This window comes from Anolis sagrei, chromosome 1 (assembly GCF_037176765.1).
Source record: "Anolis sagrei isolate rAnoSag1 chromosome 1, rAnoSag1.mat, whole genome shotgun sequence".
NCBI classification, from domain to species: domain Eukaryota; kingdom Metazoa; phylum Chordata; class Lepidosauria; order Squamata; family Dactyloidae; genus Anolis; species Anolis sagrei.
Window position 1 is genome coordinate 8,161,622 of NC_090021.1, and position 21,595 is coordinate 8,183,216.

A 21,595-nucleotide genomic window follows, 5' to 3' on the forward strand; every position below is an offset into this window, starting at 1 on the left:
ATCCTGTAGCATTGAACCATGGCAGATAAAGTGGTGCCAAACTACATTAACTCTTTGGTGGAAATGCAACCCTACGTAAACTCAGATTTGTCGTCATAGAATCATAGAATCAAAGAGTTGGAAGAGACCTCATTGGCCATCCAGTCCAACCCCCTGCCAAGAAGCAGGAATATTGCATTCAAATCACCCGTGTGAGCTCTAGTTATTTGGGAACACAAAATCAGCCTGTTTTGTGTGTGACAGATAAAAAGAGATCCATGTATTTGCAAAACCGGTTAACAATACATTATTCATACTTAAATGTGGACTGTCTCTTGAAGACAGGGAGTGGGATATGCAGTGGATAAAGGATGGATTTTTCCCATGGCCTCCTTCCACTAGATGCCATTTAGATGCTGCTTGGTCCTTAAACCCTAGACCTCTTGTCTATATCCACTGACTAGTCCTATGTTAGTTTCATAAGCAGGACTTTCTTGGTTTTCCGGAAACAGACATTGTTTCTAAGTTTACAGCATTCCTTCCTTTGGACCGTTTCCTTCCTTCCTCTGACTAGGAGCCCCTGGACTTTGTTTTCTATGTGCAGCCAGTGTCAAAACAGATATATGTGTGTGTGTGTGTGTGTGGTATTATATTATATTTCTAGCAAGTTAAACAAATAACAGTTGATTGACCAAACCATTTGACCTTTTTATTTTCTCCTCTCTCCCCATTGTTGGGTTCCAGTCCCTTTCCATTCTCCGCTGCTCTTGTCTTGCCTCTTGGTGTTTAATCCATTTATTCCTCCTCTCCCTCCCCACCCACACGACACTTTATGACTTTGTAAATCAGCCCGAGCGGCACCAAATCAAATGCTTTCCTCCCAAAGTCCCCGATAACGTATGTCCGCTGTTTCATTCTTGTCTAACCTAACGATTTGGTCGTATAATAAAACCGGATTTCAGCAGATTTGTCAGCCATGACCTTCCCTTTTTATGAATCCGGGCTGGCTGTCCTCTTGCTAAATTATGCATTTCAAAGTGCTCTTGCCATCTTTGGGTTCTATTTTTTTTTTATTAGCCTGCTCCCGCTGTAATGCACTGTGCAGCATTGGACCCAAATCTTGAGGAATCCTTCAATATGTTTGGGTGCGGCTGCTAGTTTATAAGTAGGATAAAAACAGAGATTATACTTTTTGTGTGAGGGGGAGGATTTCCAGCCTATTTCTGTTTGATTTCTGACTTCTGTTAGAGGTGAATAATTGTCCTATTTTGGGGATATACTGCAAAAGTGTCTGTGAAATGAAGGTTAGAGCTTTCCTCCTAAGTATTCTTTCTTTACATCTCCAAATTAGTCCTTCTCTTCTTAGGTCAATATGAGCTTCGTGGTTTGTTCACAATTTTTTAACATACAGCGTTGACACCTTTATTGGTCTACATTAGTGATCTCAAACTTTGGTCCTCTAGGTCAGGGGTCCTCAAAGTTTTTAAACAGAAGGCCAGGTCACAGTCCCTCAAACTGTTGGAGGGCCGGATTATAATTTGAAAAAAAAACATGAGTGAATTCCTATGCACACTGCACATATCTTATTTGTAGTGCAAAAACACTTAAAAACAATGCAATAATTATATTTATTAAAATTAAGAACAATTTTAATAAATATAAATTTATTAGTATTTCAATGGGAAGTGTGGACCTGCTTTTAGGTGATGAGATAGGATTGTTGATGTTGTTGTGTGTTTTCAAGTAATTTCAGACCTAGGTTGACCCTGAACGAGGGCCGGGTAAATGACCTTGGAGGGCCTTATCTGGCCCCTGGGCTTTAGTTTGAGGACCCCTGCTCTAGATGCTTGGAACTTCATTCCCCAGAATTCCTGATTGATGACCAAGCTCACTGGGTAGTAAAATCCAAAGCACCGGGATGATCCACATTTGGGGGCAGTGGTCTACAGTTATACCTCCGTTAAGGAAACTGATGTGTTCTTGGACATTAATTCTGTAACAGAAAGTTTGGTTCCAGAGGTAGAAATAACATGGAAAGAACAGGGAAACATGTCAGCCAAACATGCTCAATCATCCCCCCCCCCCATCCTTGAACTAGGAGGTACATTTTGGGGAACGTTGTCACTAGTCTTGTGCATTTGTACAGAATCACTACCCATTTCATTGTGTTTCATTCGTAAGGCCCCATTTTCGTTTTTGAGCACCTCTCCCAAAAACAGGCGCCTTTCCGAATGAGCTTTTCCGTCCAAGGTCCGTAAAAAATGAATATTTTCAATCCAAGTAAGAGGCGCTTGGCTGTAAGCCCTGTCAGGGCTTACAGCTGAATACCAAATGCCTGGCGCGTTCGGATGTCCGCCCCGGCAGGGCCTACAGCTGAGCATTGAGCACAGAGCACTGAAAATCAGCCTACCAAACGGTTACCATTCCCACTTAACTTTCGTTTCACCAATTATTACGAACACAAGGAAGGTGTTCCGTTTCGGGCCATCCAAATGAATGGTACAAAACGAAAGTATGAAAGAAACAAATGAGACGAATACTGGGCCCCATGACTAGTTGTCACAGAATGATGCTATTATTTGAATAAAACCGATTTTTACGGTTAGCTCAGGGTAGGAAACTGGGCAGAGCATTCCCTGAAATTTGAAATGGATGGTAAAATGAACAAAATCTGATTTTTAATTTAGCACAAGTGTCAGCAGAGATACAGCTCATGGGTTAGCAGTGGTTCTCAACCTGGGGTCCCCAGATGTTTTTGGCCTACAACTCCCAGAAATCCCAGTTTACCAGCTGTTAGGATTTCTGGGAGTTGAAGGCCAAAAACATACGGGGACCCCAGGTTGAGAACCACTGGGTTAGAGCATGTAGTCGAAACCAAATAATTATTATGTGGCCCTTTTTGCTTCCCCAATTTTAAAAAGTGTATCACAGTGAATGACCTGAGGTCTCCACAATTACTGCTTGGTTTGCTAATAGTTTGTCCCTAAGGGATGAGCACCCTTATCTGCAATTCCCAAAGCAGAAATACTCCGCAATCCAAAATCCAAACTATTTAATTTTTTAATTGATTAAAAAAACCCCAATTACAATATGTATCCTTCTGGTTTTCATCAGATCAGACTGCATCTGTCTTCCTAGTTCCAGGCATTGTGGATAAGAGGAGATGTTATCTATCTAGCAGGCAGAAATTCAGCAGATGAAGCCTGCACCTGTTATTGCTATTGGCTTTTCTTTTCTTTTCTTTCCTTTCTCCTGGCAGATCTCTTTAAAAGCACAATTCCTTCCTAAATGGAGCCGGCTGGGGGAGGCAGGGCGAGCTGTACTCAAACATCTTAATTGCAGCCAGAGAGGAATGAAGAAAACTGAAGTGGCTCCCGAGGAGATATTAGAAAATCCGAGTTGAAAATGAGAATGATTTAATGTCAAATGAGACAAATGCCGAGTTGATACTCCAATGCCTCCCGCTTCCACTTGTCCTTGGCACTGAGAAAATGAGATTTTTAATATCGGGAAAACAGATTGCCGCAAAGGCTCATCCATTGTAAATTTGAGCTGCCTTTTTAGAGCGGCTTTTAAAGCCTGGGATTGGATTGTTGATTCCGCTCCGCAGTTGCCGCCATGGTTTTCATACTAATATATATACATGTGACATTGCCTCCCTTTTCTTTCATTTTACAACCCCCCCCCTTCCTAAATTCCACCCCAATATTGGCTGTCCTTTCCCCTTTTCTTTCCCCTCTTCCTTCCTTCCTTTCTTCTCCTCACCTCCTCCCTTCTGCTCACTGCTGCCCCTTAACAAGTTAATTTCATTAATGAATAATGCAGACAGGACAAAGGTTTGTCAGCTTTAACCTCTGCATTAGTTATAGAGATTAATGGCACTTGCCGTTCTGGCTGGTTAATGCTAGGAAGGCCGGCTGGGCTGAATGAAGTCTTTGGAGGCCTGGTGCTTTTGAACTCTCTTGGTTGGAGAATCTGTCTCCAAATCCACATTGGCCGCCTTCATGTCGCATGTCCTTCTGAAGTCATATGTTTACAATAGAGAGTATATTTTCGGCTGATTTGGTTCAGTGCTCGGAAGGGTGACCTTTTGAGGAGAAGACAACTCCCAGAATGCCCATAGTCCAAACTTCAGAAACCTCTTGGGATGCTGGGAACGGAACGGAGTTTCTCAATAAATAGTTTTCCCTTTTAACACTTGCAATCACCCACTTTTATTCTTGTTGTTCTGTGACAACTATTGGTCTATTGCAGTGGTTCCCAACCTTTTTTTGACCAGAGACCACTTTGACCAGGGACCCTTTAACTAGGCACCACTCTCCAACATTAGTACCAAAATGGTTACAAATGATAAAAGAGCCAAGGAGATGTCCCTTCTTTGTCTCACTTGGTCTTGTTTCATTTTGGGACCATTCCTAAAACCCAGTGGTTCCCAACCTTTTTTGACCAGGGACCATTTTGACTAAGGACCACTTGACCAGGGGCCACTCGACCAGGAACCATTTTGACCAAGGACCATTTTGACCAAGAACCACTTGACCAGGGGCCACTCAACCAGGGACCATTTTGACTAAGGACCACTTGACCTGGGGCAATTTGACCAGAGGCCACTCGACCAGGGACCATTTTGACCAAGGACCACTTGACCAGGGACAATTTAACCAGGGGGCACTTGACCAGGAGCTACTTGACTAGGGACCACTTTGACCAGGGACCAGTTTGACCAAGGACAACTTTACCAGGGACAATTTGACCAGGGACCACTTTGACAAGGGACCACTTTGACCAGGGGCCGCTTGACTAGGGGCCGCTTGACCAGGGGCCACTTGACCTGGGACCATTTTGACCAAGGACCATTTTGACCAAGAACCACTTGACCAGGGGCTACTCTACCAGGGACCATTTTGACTAAGGACCACTTGACCTGGGGCAATTTGACCAGGGGGCATTTGACCGGGGCCACTCGACCAGGGGGCATTTTGACTAAGGACCACTTGACCAGGGACAATTTAACCAGGGGGCACTTGACCAGGAGCTACTTGACTAGGGACCACTTTGACCAGGGGCCACTCGACCAGGGACCATTTTGACCAAGGACCACTTGACCAGGGACAATTTGACCAGGGGGCATTTGACCGGGGCCACTCGACCAGGGGGCATTTTGACTAAGGACCACTTGACCAGGGACAATTTAACCAGGGGGCACTTGACCAGGAGCTACTTGACTAGGGACCACTTTGACCAGGGACCATTTTGACCAAGGACCACTTTACCAAGGACAATTTGACCAGGGAGCACTTTGACAAGGGACCACTTTGACCAGGGGCTACTTGACTAAGGGCCGCTTGACCAGGGACCACTTTGACCAGGGACCACTCTCCACCATTAGTACCAAAAGGGTTTTTTTGGCAAACTTTAGATGCTATTTGGTTATTTGGGGTGCTGATTCAGAAAATTGCATTGGATAGACCACATCAGCTCTAGTTGCTGATACAGAACATATGCCATCCAGTAGTTCACCATCTGCTCACCCACAGAAAACCATATTTAATAAGCCTTGGCACTATAAAAGGGTTTCACAAGACCAGTTGCTCTCATTGCAATGGGGTAGTAACGGTGAGGCCATGGACCATATTTTAGTTCTTGTGGACTATTGGTGTCCAGGGACCATAGGTTGGGAACCACTGGTCTATTGGTACATCCACACTGTAGAGTTAATACAGTTTGACACCACTTTAACTACCATGGCTCAGTGCTGTGAAATTATTGGAATTATAGATTTACAAGCTCTTTAGACCTTTCTATCAAAAAAAGCTGGTGTCTCACCAAACTACAACTCAGATTTTGGAATATCTGTGTTTGCATATACATACACAGCGTCTTGGAAGTATGGCCAAATACTAAACATGCGATTAATTATTGATTTGTGTGCACCAATGCTGAAGGTCATTTAATACATTATTTTAAATAATTTTATTCATGAAACATTGTATACATTGAAGCATCAGAATGCAAAGACATCACTGTCTCAGCCTCCCATGGGTAATTTTGGATCTGGGAATATTTTTGATGTAGGGTTTCGGAATAAGGGGTACTCAACTTGCTTATATGTTTCCTCTGAAGCTGCTTCATTTTGCAATTTTTAAAATGCATAGACTTGTGTACAGAAAGCATTAATCCAATTAGAAATTTTTAAAAATCAAGACATTGCTGTTTGATTTCATTACTTTGTGGTACATCAAATGTTTTATTTACTTTGGCATCAAGAAAAGTGATGTAATCTTTGAATTTTCCTAGCATAGAACACACTTATCTCAACCCAATAAGGCACCATCAGCAGATTCTGCATAAGATTTTTAAATTCTTTATTAGGGATGCTAAATCGGTCATACATGTCAACTAAGCTATGTATTTTTTCCCAAATGTTTGAAAACTTTCCCTTGCTAGAAGTAATCAGCATTACCCAGAATACAGAAATTTCACATATTTTTAACATACATAATAAGTTGGAGACAGAACTAGAGGGCTTTCATAGGTTTCCCAGTCCCCAAGGCCTCTAAGCCTGGTCCTTTTATGCTGCTAAACTTGGATAATATTGTAGGTTGAAAAGCCCCCAACTCACCTTTTCATTTCAGATCTTAATGGCAACACCATATTTGAATTTGAAGTTGTCAGCAGGACTTCCTAGTTGGAGTTCCAGCTCTGCTTGTCATCCCAGCAATCATAAATGGGGACTTCAGATAGTGAGTTGGAACTCAGTATCACATCCCCATCAGTTCAGTGACAACTTTGGAACAGACAGGGGAGGATCATATGTTAGAAAGTGGCGCTTTCAAGGGAAAGTGTACAAACGAATTGGGAGAGATGGTTAAGATGGAAATGGAGCTATGAAAACAGTATACTGAAACTCTCACTGAGAACCTAAAAGGAAGATCTATGTGAAATGATGAAAGAGACCTGGTGATAGTGGGACGCCACTGTCTAAGAGCAATTGCTAATTCCACGCAGAGCAGGCAATACAAAGTAATAGGTATACTGTTGAAGGCTTTCATGGCCGGAATCACTGGGTTGTTGTAGGTTTTTCAGGCTGTATGGCCATGTTGTAGAAGCATCCTCTCCTGACCTCACAATCTCTGAGGATGCTTGCCACAGATGCTGATGAAACTTCAGGAGAGAATGCTTCTAGAACATGGCCATACTGCCCAAAAAACCTACAACAACCCAAAGTAATAAGTGTTTGTGTTGTTGTTGTTGTTGTTGTTATTCTTTCAAGTTGTTTCTGACTTATAGCGACCTAAGGTGACCTTATCACAGAGTGTTCAGGGGCTAAAAGTGTTTTACTCTCTCAAGGTCACTTACATGGCCAAATGGGAATTGAACTCTGGAATCATTGCAGTATGCTGGCTCTTGAAGTATGTCTTAACATTTGACAATTGGATTAATTCACAGTGGTTCTCAACCTGTGGGTCCCCAGGTGTTTTGGCCTTCAACTCCCAGAAATCCCAGCCAGTTTGCCAGCTGTTAGGATTTCTGGGAGTTGAAGGCCAAAACATCTGGGGAGCCACAGGTTGGGAACCACTGGATTAATGGATCTAGTTAGTAAGAATTCACCATTGGATTTAGTCTGGGAGTAAGAATTGTCTGGCCTTTTAGATATTGTTGGATATCCCAGTAGTTCTGGCCAGCTTGGGCAATGGTCAAGAATAGTAGGCATGATAGTCCAACAATATCCAGAGGGCTAGACAACTACTTTCTCTGATTGGGATCTTTATTTATTTATTTACTTGCTGTATTTGTATTCCGCCCTTCTCATCCTGCAGGCGACTCCACAATACGGCTCGCAGTTGAATATAATGGAATTATTTCCAGTCCCAAAAGATCCCTAAATACAAAGACCTAGATGGGTTTAAATGTTTAAAAAATAAAGGGCAACTTCCAAGCAACTTCCCATATTCATATACAGCCACAAATTGGGATTATTCCATACTCAAAAGAGAAACACTAAATCAACATCTGGTGTGAGGTTAACTATTTTCTTGATGTGATTGACCTTCCTTCCATGTGACGACAGTCGAATAGAGAGCATGACTCCTATTGTGTGAGTTCATGAACATAATTTCAGGATCTAAAGCAGTGATTCCCAACTTTTTTTTTTATTTCTAAGGACCATTCTGACCAGAGACCACTCTCCAACATTAGTACCAAAAGAGTTATGAATCAGTTTTTGGTCAACTTTAGATTTGGTTTGGTTATTTGGGGTGCTGATTCAGAAAATTGCATTGGATAGACCACATCAGCTCTAGTTTCCAATATAGAATCTATGTCATCTACTAGTTACCATCTGCTCATCCACAGAAAACCATATTTAATAAGTCTCAGCACTATAAGAGGGTTTTGCGAGACCAGTCACTCTTGTTGGAACAACGCAGTAACGGTGAGGGTGTGGATCATATTTAAGTTCTTGTGGACCACTAGTGGCACATGGACCACAGGTTGGGAACCACTGATCTAAAGAAACCAGAGCTAATGCTCTTTCCACCAGCACTCAGACAGTTCAAATACGATCAGCCATAGCACAGTCATATACTTACTTACTCAGTGTAATTCAGTGGGACTTATCTCCATTGTAAGTAACCCCAGAGGAAAGCAAAGGCAATGTCCAACTGAACAGATCTTGCCAGACTAGCCACAATAAGGTAAAAACAAAGCACTTGGAGACACACAGCAATATCAACAAAGATGAAAGGATTGTAATGGACCATAGTCTGCAACTCCTAGGGCCACTGCTTGGGGATATTGGGAACTGATGTCCAAAAAGGCAGCTTTCCCAAATCCTAGGTGGGAGCTTCAGACACAGGACTAGGAAAGAATATTGGCCTCACCGTGGCTTCCCAGTTGTAAGGAATGATATGCTAAATGATTTATAATTAAAGGCTATTAAAAATAAATTGCTTGTCTTCCTCACTCGTCTTCCCCTTCTCTGTTTCAGAATGATAACTGATGGTGAAGACCTCTCAGAGGCTTTCTGACTTCCTCTCCCCATGTGAAGTATGCTGAGAACCTTTCCAGTGCTGTAAGTATGCCAGCTGCCATTTCCTCTATACATATTCAAAAGCTTAAGTATGCATAATCCTATAAATTGGCAGAAGACTGTTGACCTGCGGGGGTCTCTTGCTGCTATTAGGATGTTGGCTAAATAGTTACAAGAGGTGCATAGCCTCTTTCGGTCCCACTTCATATGAAGCCACTTTGGTGGTTGCTAATTTTGCAAAAGTCTAGTAGTGACTCTGCATCCCTTTTGCAAAGATTTATCGTTAATTCCAACAGGACTTTTTAAATGGTTTTAGAGCAGTAATAGCACACTGAGGTTATTAAAGTGGTTTTCCTGCCCATGACCTATCTAGATTGCTCTACACAACTACTTTTCAGGGCAAAAGGACGACCCCTCCTAGAAGCCACCAGGAGAAACAATTTCCAAAGTCAGAGATCAAATTCTGGCAACCTTTGCTTTTGTCTTGATGCTGTTTTGGACTTTTGATGTTATGAGTAGTCCATATGAATGTCAGAAGGTCTGATGGACAGTAAATGAGGCCCTAGGACAGTGGTTCTCAACCTGGGGTCCCCAGTTGTTTTTGGCCTACAACTCCCAGAAATCCCAGCCAGTTTACCAGCTGTTCTGATTTCTGGGAGTTGAAGGCCAAAAACATCTGGGGACCCCAGGTTGAGAACCACTGCCCTAGGAACTTTACAGTTGCCCACCTTTGCTCTAAGTCTAAAGTAATGGTTCCTAACCTTGGCTTGGAATTCCTAACTGTAAGATCTCATATAAGCATATAGTTGGAACAGATCTCAAGGGCCATCCAGTCCAGCCCCATTCTCCCATATGGGAACACTCAATCAAAGCAACCCGACAGGTGGCCATCCAAGATTGGGAACAATTGCTTTAGGACAGGAATAGGAAACTGTAGGAGGCAGCATTAGCCACCCAGGAAAGTCTGAAGACCTGTATACCTACCACAGACCCCACAAAACATCATTATCCCCCACTCCAGATGCCACTAAACGTCTGCTGGGAGCTATGGTGGCATTTTGCCATGTTTGTGTCCTCTCCAGACCAATTTCAGGAGCACACCTTTCCGACGAGAAATTGTTTCCTGATCACTTTCTGTTTCAAAAAAGGCTTCTGTTGTTTGGCTATTTGTAAAAATGTGGGGAAATGCTCCTGCACTGTTTGGAGGGCATTTGAGAGCACTCTGGAGCTCGCTAGCTAGGACATTGGTGGCATTGGTCCTTTAGGCAGGTTTCATGGGTCCTAAGGTGCACCAGAGATTTAGAAAGTTTCGAAGTTTTGCAGTGGAACCTGGGAGAAAAAGTTCACCTTTCTTAATACCTTAATGTTTAAAAAGGAGAAGATTGTGGCAGGTTAATCCTTTTTGTTCCTAATCTCTATAGTTCATTTTTGTTCCTTGGGTCATAGTTTCTCTATGGATATGTAGAATGTTAATGAATGTTTCTATTCTTACCATGACAATATGTTGGTATTTGCAAATGAGTGGCAACTATTTTTTTTTTAATTTTAGGTTGTTGTGTGTTTTCCAAGCTGTATGGCCATGTTCCAGAGGCATTCTCTCCTGACGTTTCGCCTGCATCAATGGCAGGCATCCTCACAGGTTGTGAGGTCCTCACAACATCTGAGGATGCCTGCCATAGATGCAGGTGAAACGCCAGGAGGGAATGCTTCTGGAAACATGGCCACATAGCTCGGAAAGCACACAACAACCCAGTGATTCCAGCCATAAAAGCCTTCAACAACACATTTTTAATTTTATTTTTCTAATTTTGGATATTTGAAATAGTTAATTACATCTGCAACCTGATTAAAGAAATCTGATGCGATACACTCACATACACTTTAGTCGATTTTATTAGTCTGGTTGAATTTGGATATACGTAGGACGGATGGTCATGATTTCTTGTTAGATTATGCTTTTTTGTTTTAAAACAGGGGCAAGCAGTGGTTGTCATCAGGATGTTGCTGGAATGTAAGTCCCATCAGCCCTAGTGAGTGCAGGCAATGTTCAGGTATGATGGAAGTTACAATCCAACAGCAACAGATAGACACAATTTCTTATCCCTGTTTTAGAGGCATTTGTCTTCGATGTGGGAAAACAGGTGAAAGGCAGAGCATAAATACAACTGCTAATAACAAGAATAAAAACAACAACACGAATGCTTCATCTTTTGCAATTTCTGATTTTTGCAAGCACCTGCATTCAAAATGTTGACTGATTTTAATATGGGGGACTGAACGTTCCAGCCGTAGCAAAAATTTGAAATGCTTTGTTCTTGAACTGTTGTCATGAGGGTTTTCTTGAAAGGGGAGCCTTTTACTGCAGATGTTTCTACTTGAGAAGAATGATTAAATTAAGAGTCCACCAGGAATGGGAATTGTGAAGCTCTTCAGAAGTTCTTGAACTGAGGCCCCCAACAGCCAATGCTGAAAGAGCATAGAAGTTGCAGTCAGCCAATTCTTGGAAACTGCACTGTTATCACTCCTTCACTAAAACGTGGTTAAGGAGCATTAACCATGGCATGATGTGATAACTGAATGGCTAGCTATGGTTTGCAATTAGTCATCCAACCATTGGAGTGGTTTCATGTCTGATGTTGATCCTACGAGCTGGTTTCATGCTTGTTATTGACCCTACAAGCTGGCTTCATTTCTGACATTGATCCTACTAGTTGGTTTCATGGTCAGATTGATGGGACCAAAATTCCAGTTGTTATTTTACCTTTGGAGAATATTCCACCTTAGAAAATTGGCCATTGGGTAGAAAACCAAAGCAATCAAAATACCGTTGATTGTATTTTGCGGATAAGATGAGAAGGTCAAGCAAGCTGGGAGCTCTGAAGTCTGGTTTCCCTCTTATACAAATATGAAGCTCCACTGATGATTAGCACTCTAAACTCACAAGTTACCACAAACCATGGTTTGGTGCACGTCTGAACTGAGCTTCTGTCTGGAGTAATTGTTTCTCACAAGTACTTGGAACCCTGCTCGCATTCGGCGGCTGAAGGACTTGAGGACACTCGCAAGAATTAATGTCTTGCCATTCCATTCTTGGCCTGGCTTGTGTAAGTCGTGTGGCGGCGAGCATTTGATTATGCTGGATTTATTTTCAGACGTCTCGGGCTGTTCTTATTAACTGTCATCACTTTGATCGAAAGTCCGCGGCGGGTTTCTGCATTTGGAGCGTCCCGCTTTGCATTCCTAAACAGACGCGGCAGAGTTGCAGCTGGGCGGGCCTTTTTTTTTCTTTTTTTTTTGCCTCGTGACTGGAGCAATTTTAGCTTGGACATTGCCAGGCCTGAACAGTAAGGCAAAGAGGCTCCTGGGCATAGATTGAAGGGGGCAAAGGTAGAAGATGACTGGCACCTGAGCCTAAACCAGGAAATAGGTGCATCATATCTTTGACTTCAACACTGACTGTTCCATTTGTAATTTCCTACAATCTCTCCATAAATAGCAAATGTATAACAATTAGTAGGAGGAGAGTATAGTATAATGGTTTGAATGTTGGCCTACAACACCAAAGTTTGAATCCTTGCTTGGCTATGAAATCCACTATGTGACCTTGGGCAGGAAGACAGTGGCAAACTTATTCAGAGCAGTGACAAGGTCACCGTAGGTTTAAATCTTTGCTTGAAGTTACACAACCATCAGATAAGTCATCAGGCTTATAGATAGAACATAAAATATATTTGACTAACATATCCAAGAAAATAATGGTGCTGGCTTAGAGAGCCAGGTAGGTTTAGCTTGGTGAAAAGAAGGTTAATAGGGTTAGATCAGTATTTCTCAACCTGGGGATCAGGACCCATGGGGGGGGGGGGTCATGAGGGGGTGTCAAAGGGGTTGCCAAAGACCATCAAAACACAGTATTTTCTGTATTGTCGAAGGCTTTCGTGGCTGGAATCACTAAGTTCTTGTGGGATTTTTTGGGCTATATGGCCATGTTCTAGAGGCATTTCTCCTGACGTTTCGCCTGCATCTATGGCAAGCATCCTCAGAGGTAGTGAGGTCTGTTCCAACGTCAGGAGAAATGCCTCTAGAGCATGGCCATATAGCCCGAAAAAACCCACAAGAACTTACAGTATTTTCTGTTGGTCATGGGAGTTTTTTGTGGGAAGTTTGGCCCAATTCTATCGTTGATGGAGTTCAGAATGCTCTTTGATTGTAGGTGAACTATAAATCCCAACAACTACAACTCCCAAATGTCGAGGTCTATTTTCCCCAAACTCCACCAGTGTTCACATTTGGGCATATTGAGCATTCATGCCAAGTTTGGTCTAGCTTCATCATTGTTTGAATCCACAGTGCTCTCTGGATGTAGGTAAACTGCAACACCAAAACTCAAGGTTGATACCCACCAAACCCTTCTATTTATTTATTTAATTTATTTAAAACTTTTATATCCTGATCTTCTCAACCTCCGTAGAGGGACTCAGACCAGCTAGAGGGACTCAGACATTCTAGAATTTTCTGTTGATCATGGGAGTTCTGTGTGCCAAGTTTGGATAAATTCCATCATTGGTGGGGTTCAGAATGCTCCTTGGTTGTAGGTTAACTATAAATCTCAGCAACTACAACTCCCAAATGACAAAATCAATCCCCACACAACCCCACCAGTATTCAAATTTGGGCGTATCGGGTATTTGTGCCAAATTTGGTCCAGTGAATGAAAATACATCCTGCATATCAGATATTTACTTTATGATTCATAACAGTAGCAAAATTACAGTTATAAAGTAACAATGAAAATAATTTTATGGTTGGGGGGAAGTCATCACAACATGAGCAACTGTATTAAGGCGTCACAGCATTAGGAAGGTTGAGAACCACTGGTTTAGATGTTTAAATATTTGAAAGGATGTCATCTTGAGGAATGAGGAAACCTATTCTCTGCTGATCTAGACACTGAGATATGGAGCAGTAGATTCCACCTAAACGTTAGGAAAAGAGATTCCACCTAAACGTTAGGAAGAACTTCCTGAGTGTAAGAGCTGGTCCCATAAGTGGAAGACACTGACCCCATGAGCCATCCAGTTCAAATCCCTACCATGCAGGAATGCCCAATCAAAGCACTCTCATAGAATCATAGAATCAAAGAGTTGGAAGAGACCTCATGGGCCATCCAGTCCAACCCCATTCTGCCAAGAAGCAGGAATATTGCATTCAAATCACCCCTGACAAATGGCCATCCAGCCTCTGCTTAAAAGCTTCCAAAGAAGGAGCCTCCACCACACTCCGGGGCAGAGAGTTCCACTGCTGAACGGCTCTCACAGTCAGGAAGTTCTTCCTCATGTTCAGATGGAATCTCCTCTCTTGTAGTTTGAAGCCATTGTTCCGCGTCTCAATAGATGGTCATCCAGATGCTCTTTTTAAAACCTCCAGATAAGGAGATCCCACCACATTCTCAGACAACGTGTTCCACTCAAGACCATCAGGACTTCCTAAAGTTTAGGTGGAATATCTTTTCCTGCAATTTGAATCTATTCCTCTGTGTCCTGGTCTCTGGAAAAGCAGAAAACAAGTCCCCCCTCCTTGTGACATCCTTTGAAATATTAAACTCCTCTTATTCCCCTTTCTCCTCCTTCTTATTTTAAAAGCAGACATTGTATTTCCTTCTCTCACTCACTGGAGGGGCAAGTCCAGCCAAGGGGACAAGAAAGCCAGGCACCCCGCCACTGGGAAAGAGATGAAAATATCACCATTAAAGAAGATGCCTGGAGAATTATACAGTCCCCAGACCTGGTGTAGTGATAAACCACTAATGGGAGCTCGTGTCCCTTAATTAACGAGGAGGATCATAACATTATTCCTCAATGTTTGGCTGCTCAATAGCCTTGTAAATTGGTCTGTTAAACACAGGCCACCTTTACGCTGCAAATGTACATGTGGTTTACAACGGGAAGTGCAGATGGGTTGGTTCTTATGTTGGGAAGGGTCACAAATCTCTAGAGAGAGCTTGGTTATCAGGGATTTTTGGGAGCATTCTCTCCTGATGTTTCACCCACACCAACAGATATGTAAACCTTACTTCTTGTTGAGTTTTGATTGAAGTATTTTCTTTTATTAATTCTGTATTTTCTTGTTTTAATTTCTCTACTTCATCTCTTACTACGTTCATTTCTTCTTTGAGTATCAATTGTATCTTTTTTCATTATTCCATTACTTTTTTAATAATTTTGTTTTGTGCATCTTGATTATCTTGTATCGTTTTGACTTCTGATTGTAATTTCAGTATCTCTCTCATAACATCTTTGATAGTAGGTTCTTCAGGTAAAGAGCCCTTTCTAGCACTCAGTTGGCCCTTTTTTTCAAATTCTTTTTCTTTTTCTTTATCTCTATCTAACTTTCCCTTCTGTGAAGTTGCCATAATTAAATGTCTTTCAAATTTTACTTTGAATGGACTCTTCAAGTTTTGTTTTGTTGTTGTGTAATAATTGACAGTAATAACTTAACTTGTGGCTTTGGGTTTGTAGTCTTTCCCTCTTTATTGCTGGTTAGCGAGTAGCACGAAAGGCTTTCGTCAGCTTCTTAAGGATAAATCTTGTCTTTCCCCATGGTGTCACTACCACTTCTTCTCTTCTTCCTTTTTTATTCTCTTCTGTTATTATCCAGTCTTTCTTACTCTTCCTCCAACATTTCCTTTTCACCCTTTCTTTCTCTCTCACACACACCCTTTCACCCCTTGCATTCACTCCCTTTTCATCCTTGAGATCACTTTCTTTTCAATCACTACACACTCTACACACTTTCTCCTCTCTCTCCTCACTTTCCTCCCTTTCCTCACACTCTCACTCTCCCACTCTCACTCCTTTCTTCTTCTTGCTCTCCCTTCAACCTTCACCTTTACGCTGCAAATGTACATGTGGTTTACAACGGGAAGTAAAGATGGGTTGATTCTTATGGTGGGAAGGGTCACAAATCCCTAGAGAGAGCTTGGTTTTCAGGGATTTTGGGGAGGTTTGTCTTCACAGTGTAATTTTCTTACAGAGTTTTTACCACCTGAGAAAAGCAGTGAAAGGCTGGGCTATTAACAGTTGTTGGCTCTGGGTTTTAGAAATCTTTTTATAGTGCTGAATCTATCCCCAAAATAAGGTCAACAGAAACTGATTGAAAGTGTCAACCAAAAGCCAGAGCAATTTCAGGACTCGAATAATACATCAGCTGGGTTGCTGTGAGTTTTCTGGGCTGTTTGGCCATGTTCCAGAAGGATTCTCTCCAGATGTTTGTTTGTCGTGTCAGGAGCGACTGCTCCTGTTGTGAGAGAATTGGCCGTCTGCAAGGAGGTTGCCCAGGGGATGCCCGGATGATTTGATGTTTTATCATCCTTGTGGGAGGCTTCCCTCATGTCCCCGCATGAGGAGCTGGAGCTGCTAGAGGGAGCTCATCCGCCTCTCCCCGGATTTGAACCTGCGACCTGACGGTCTTCAGTCCTGTCGGCACAGGGCTTTCACCCACTGCGCCACCGGGGGCTCTCCTGATGTTTCACCCACATCAACAGATATGTAAACCTCCCTTGTCTAATATCCAGTATACCTCACAGCCTCTGAGGATGCCTGCCATAAATGTGGATGAAATGTCAGGAGAGAATGCTTCTGGAACATGGTCAGACAGCCTGGAAAACTCTCAGCAACTCAGTGAATCCAGCCATGAAAGCCTTTGCCGATACATCAACTACTGTCCACCAGTGGGTTAGGACAGCTTATAGATTTCAGATTTGGTGTAGCTATCTTCGTCATCATTACCACCGTCAACAGTTGAGGGTTTTTTTGTTTTAGTTATTAATTTATATCCCATATTTTCCCCCAAATACCTTTCAGTCACCTGTTGACTCATGGCTACCTTGTGCATTTCCTAGGTTCTTCAGTAAGGAATAAACTGAGAGTAATTTTGCCAGTTTCTTCCTTTGAAATAGAACTCAAAGCCCTGAATTTCATTGGCAGTCCTTCAGGTCTTGGAGCTGGTTCTTCTTTTGGGACTACCACTCCCAGAATCCTCCAGTCAGTTGATTGGGGGATTCTGGAAATGACAGTACACAAGAAAAATTGCAGAAAAAATGGAAAAAATGTGAATAACTTACTGCTTTTTACCTGACTTTGTGGCTTAATATCTGCTGGAAGTTGACCATAGGATCATCTTGGAAGACCTACAGAGATTAAGTCAAATCCACAAGTAATCAAATCTTCAAATGTAGTGTTGATAATACTGAGCAGGCAATGAAAACAGTCCATTTTCTGAAAGTGTCTCATTTTTTAGTCTTCCTTCTGTTGCTCATGGAATGTTTATTAATTTAACCAGGGCCATATGAACCCAGATTCTCCCCACTCCCAGATTTTCCTCCCGTTTCCATACACATGCCATCTTGCATTTTGGTTGTCATTAGCAAAGCAGTAATCGATTCCATATCTTAAAGCTCTTCTCTTTCCATAAACCAGTAACGTAATCATTGGTCCAGTGCCAAAGGTTAACGCATAACTTCTTCAGTAATTTCAAGAATGTCTTAGACTCCTACGCATACATATGTATATATACATTGGCTTGAGCCCATGGCTGGTGATTTATGTGATTATTTTGCAAGTGACATGTTTGCGAACATCTGGGGTGCATCATGTCTAATTTCACTACAGTTGAGCAAGGCTAGTATAGGAGTCTAAGGTTGAAGTTCTATATGTACTGATTTGGGATTAATTCTCACTGAGCTTAGTGGCTCTTTCTTCTTAGTACAAACCTAAACTTGCATTTTACCCCATAGATACTTGTTCAGTTTCAATCTTTTTTCCGTCTCATACATACAACTCCAAACTAATACCTTCCAGCTATCTATTGTATCTAGATATATTTCATATAAAAATTTATTCTTGCTTTCAATTTATTAATAGAAATGGAAGAGACTACAGGACCATCCAGTCCAGATTTAGTACCCATAATCTTGGCTACCAGTATTAAAAAAACTCTAAAATTACAACAGCAAAACAGCAGAGAGGAAACAACCAGGCACATCTTAACACCTCTCAACAAAAGGTTTTCCCAGGCTCAGGCAGGCCTTCAAATGCTAATGAAGGCGATCAGGTGAAACATTCACACCTAGCTCTAGCAGGGAAGAGCTCCTTGCCCCAGCCCAGCCATTTCACAGATATATAAACCCATTGTCCTATTTCCAACAGACCTCACTACCTCTGAGGATGCTTGCCATAGATGCAGGCGAAACGTCAGGAGAAATGCCTCTAGAACATGGCCCTATAGCCCGAAAAAACCCACAAGAACCTCATAATATTGTGCCTTTTTATCTTTTCTTATACAATTTAGTCCAGTCCTTCTTAAAGTTGTTTTGAGGGTTTTGTGTTGACTAACTATCCAACAATAGATTCAGCAGGTCAACTGGAATATATACATATGTGATCCTATGTTTCTAAGTCCATAGTTCATTATAAATTCCTACATAAAGATCTCGTTTATAAACATTGGTCCTGTATTTAAAATTCAAAACCTCTTCTTTTTTCTTTTCTAATTGAATTTCCCTTGATTGGGCTTTTGGATATTTTCATTCTCTGAAAATACTTCTTCTCCTGTTTCTCTTTTTGTCTCTTTGAATATCTATCTATTTCTAGAGAAACGCCAAACAATAGGTTTTTCTCTAAACCAGTCAAAATATGTTCTGTGATATTTGATATTCCCTATGTTCCTAGATGTTCCCATAACTAACCATAGACCCCATATTAGGATGATGGTGGAATATATATACAATCGAAACTAATTCCTGTGATCTCTGATAGTTTTTAAATTGTGTTCGATTTTAGCCTGTTCTTGTAAGCCGCTCCGAGCCCCAGGGGAGTTGTGGCATATAAGTTCAAATAATAAATAAATAAATAAATAAATAAATTCTAAAACGACTCCGGCCCAGTTTACCTGTCCGAACGGATTCTCCCCTATGAACAATCAAGGTTATTAAGATCTTCCCGGGGGGCGGGGGGGGGGGGGCTGCTCTCGGTCCCACCACCCTCGCAATCATGGTTGGTGGGGACGAGGGACAGGGCCTTCTCGGAGGTGGCTCCCCGGCTTTGGAACTCCCTCCCACTAGAGATTAGATCTGCTCCCTCCCTCCTGACCTTCAGGAAACTACTAAAGACCTGGCTCTGGAATGTGGCATTTGAGGACTGAATCTATAACCTCCGTCCACAAGGAAGGAGGATGATGAACTGTGACTATGACTGTGACTGTATTGACGACTTGGCTTGGGTAATTGTGATGATGATGTTTTTATTGTACTTTATTGTACTATTTTAATCTGTAATGATGTTGCACTCTGTTGTGCTTATATATTATTGTATTTGCATATATGTTGTAAACCGACCTGAGTCCCTCGTTGAGGTGAGAAGGCCGGTATAGAAAACTTCCAAATAAATAAATAAAATAAATAAATAGGAAAAGCAGTTTTTATAATACAGTAAAACTGTTTTACACTAAGTTTGTCTTTTTTGGTTTTAATTACTGTGTTTCAATATTAATACCAAGTCAGTTCAGAATTTACGGTATGACGTATGGGGTATAGTATTGCTATAGTTATCTGTTTTTAATAGTAACACTTTAAGCAATCAGAATTGACATTTATCCTGTGTCTAACAATCCACATGTAAAATAGAAACAGTAGATGATGGTCAAGTCGACCATCCAATCTTTGTCATCTTCCATTTTATCGGATGCCTTTGTTTCTCTTCCTCCTAGTCTGCTGGAAACCATGTTTCACTACACCGACGAGCCCAGATTCACCATAGAGCAGATAGACCTGCTTCAACGCCTGAGGCGCACCGGGATGACGCGGCACGAGATCCTCCACGCCTTGGAGACCTTTGACCGCCTTGACCAGGAGCACAGCGACAAGTTTGGGCGGCGGTCCACCTACGGGGGCGGGGCCGGATCCTGCAGCAACAGCACCAACAACGTCCCGGCGTCTTCCTCCACGGCCACGGCTTCCACGCAGACCCAGCACTCTGGGATGTCCCCCTCGCCGAGCAACAGCTACGACACCTCCCCGCAGCCTTGCACGACCAATCAGAACGGGAGGGAGAGTAGCGAGCGGTTGACGGCATTTAACGGGAAGATGTCACCCACGCGCTACCCGTTGGCAAACAGCATGGCCCAACGGTCATACAGCTTTGAGGCCTCCGAGGAGGACCTGGACGTCGACGACAAAGTGGAGGAGTTGATGAGGTGGGTCTGGCATCATAGCCTTGAGTGGGCTTCACCCTTATACTTATTTTTACTCGCCAAATTTGTGATATAGAAATTTGGGAATCGTTGAGATTTCCAGAGATAGCAAGAAGCTGTCAAATTACTGCAGTTTGGCACTTCTTTACCTGTCTGGGATTTGTAGTTTGGTGAAGCACTAGCTCACTTGCAGGGGAAGTCTGAACACCTGGGTTGCTGTAGGTTTTTCCGGGCTATATCGCCATGTTCTAGAGGCATTTTCTCCTGACGTTTCGCCTGCATCTATGGCAAGCATCCTCAGAGGTAGTGAGGTCTGGAAAAATGGGTTTATATATCTGTGGAATGACCAGGGTGGGGCAAAGGACTCTTGTCTGCTCGAGCTAGGCGTGAATATTTCAACTGACCACCTTAATTAGCATTTGATGGCTTGGCAGTGCCTGGGGGAATCTTTTGTTGAGAGGTGATTAGATGTGCCTGATTGTTTACTCTCTGTTGTTTTGCTGTTGTAATTTTAGAGTCTGAACACCATTTAAAGTGATAGCTCCTGTGGCTTTGTAGCATTGAGCCATGGTATAACATTACATTAATTCTACAATGTAGATAATAATAATAATAATAAAACTTTATTTATACCCCGCCCCCATCTCCTCAAGGGGACTCAGAGCAGCTTACATGAGGACAAGCTCAACAGCACATCAATAAAACAAAAATAATAAGCAAAAACAATACAATTAATATAACTCACATATAAACAGTAACACACAAGAATTTAAAAACCTATGGCCGGGCCAAATGTAATAGTTTAAAATTTAAAAAATAAATGTTGGGCATGAACAGGGTTAGGATGTATCTGATAGGAGGGTTCTAAAAGAAATGAAGGGAGAGCAACCCAATGAGTAGTTAAAGTGCTTCTGAGGACGTTTTGCTGGGGTTTATTTCCTTATTCAGGGAAGGCACACTGGAATAGCCACGTTTTCAGGCTCCTCCTAAAGACCACCAATGTGGGGGCCTGCCTGATATCCTTAGGAAGTGAGTTCCAGAGTCGGGGGGCCACCACAGAGAAGGCCCTCTCCCTCGTCCCCACCAATCGCGCCTGCAAAGGGGGCGGGAGTGAGAGCAGGGCCTCTCCAGATGATCGAAGAGATCACGTGGGTTCATACACAGAAATGCGCTCACGCAGGTAGGCGGGTCCCAAATTGTTCAGGGCTTTATAGGTAAGAACCTGCACCTTGAATTGGGACCAGAAAATGAACGACAGCCAGTGGAGCTCCTTAAACGGGGGTTGACCGCTCCCTGTAAGTCGCTCCAGTTAGTAGCCTGGCTGCCGCCCGTTGTACCAAT

At 42.4% G+C, this 21,595-nt stretch overlaps 1 protein-coding gene across 11 annotated transcripts in view; it reads left to right on the forward strand.

Moving 5' to 3' along the window:
• Positions 1 to 21,595, forward strand: part of HMBOX1 (homeobox containing 1) — a 141,304-nt gene that overhangs the window by 65,164 nt on the left and 54,545 nt on the right. For 10 of the 11 annotated variants that reach the window (XM_060754672.2, XM_060754671.2, XM_060754662.2 and 7 more), the window contains exons 2-3: positions 8,969 to 9,052; positions 19,772 to 20,257. In XM_060754672.2, coding sequence (XP_060610655.2) covers positions 9,030 to 9,052; positions 19,772 to 20,257 — 509 coding nt within the window. In that variant the 5' untranslated portion in view covers positions 8,969 to 9,029. Of the gene's footprint in view, positions 1 to 8,968; positions 9,053 to 10,984; positions 11,062 to 19,771; positions 20,258 to 21,595 lie in introns of those variants that run through there. The other variant, XM_067462687.1, reaches the window with a different exon arrangement.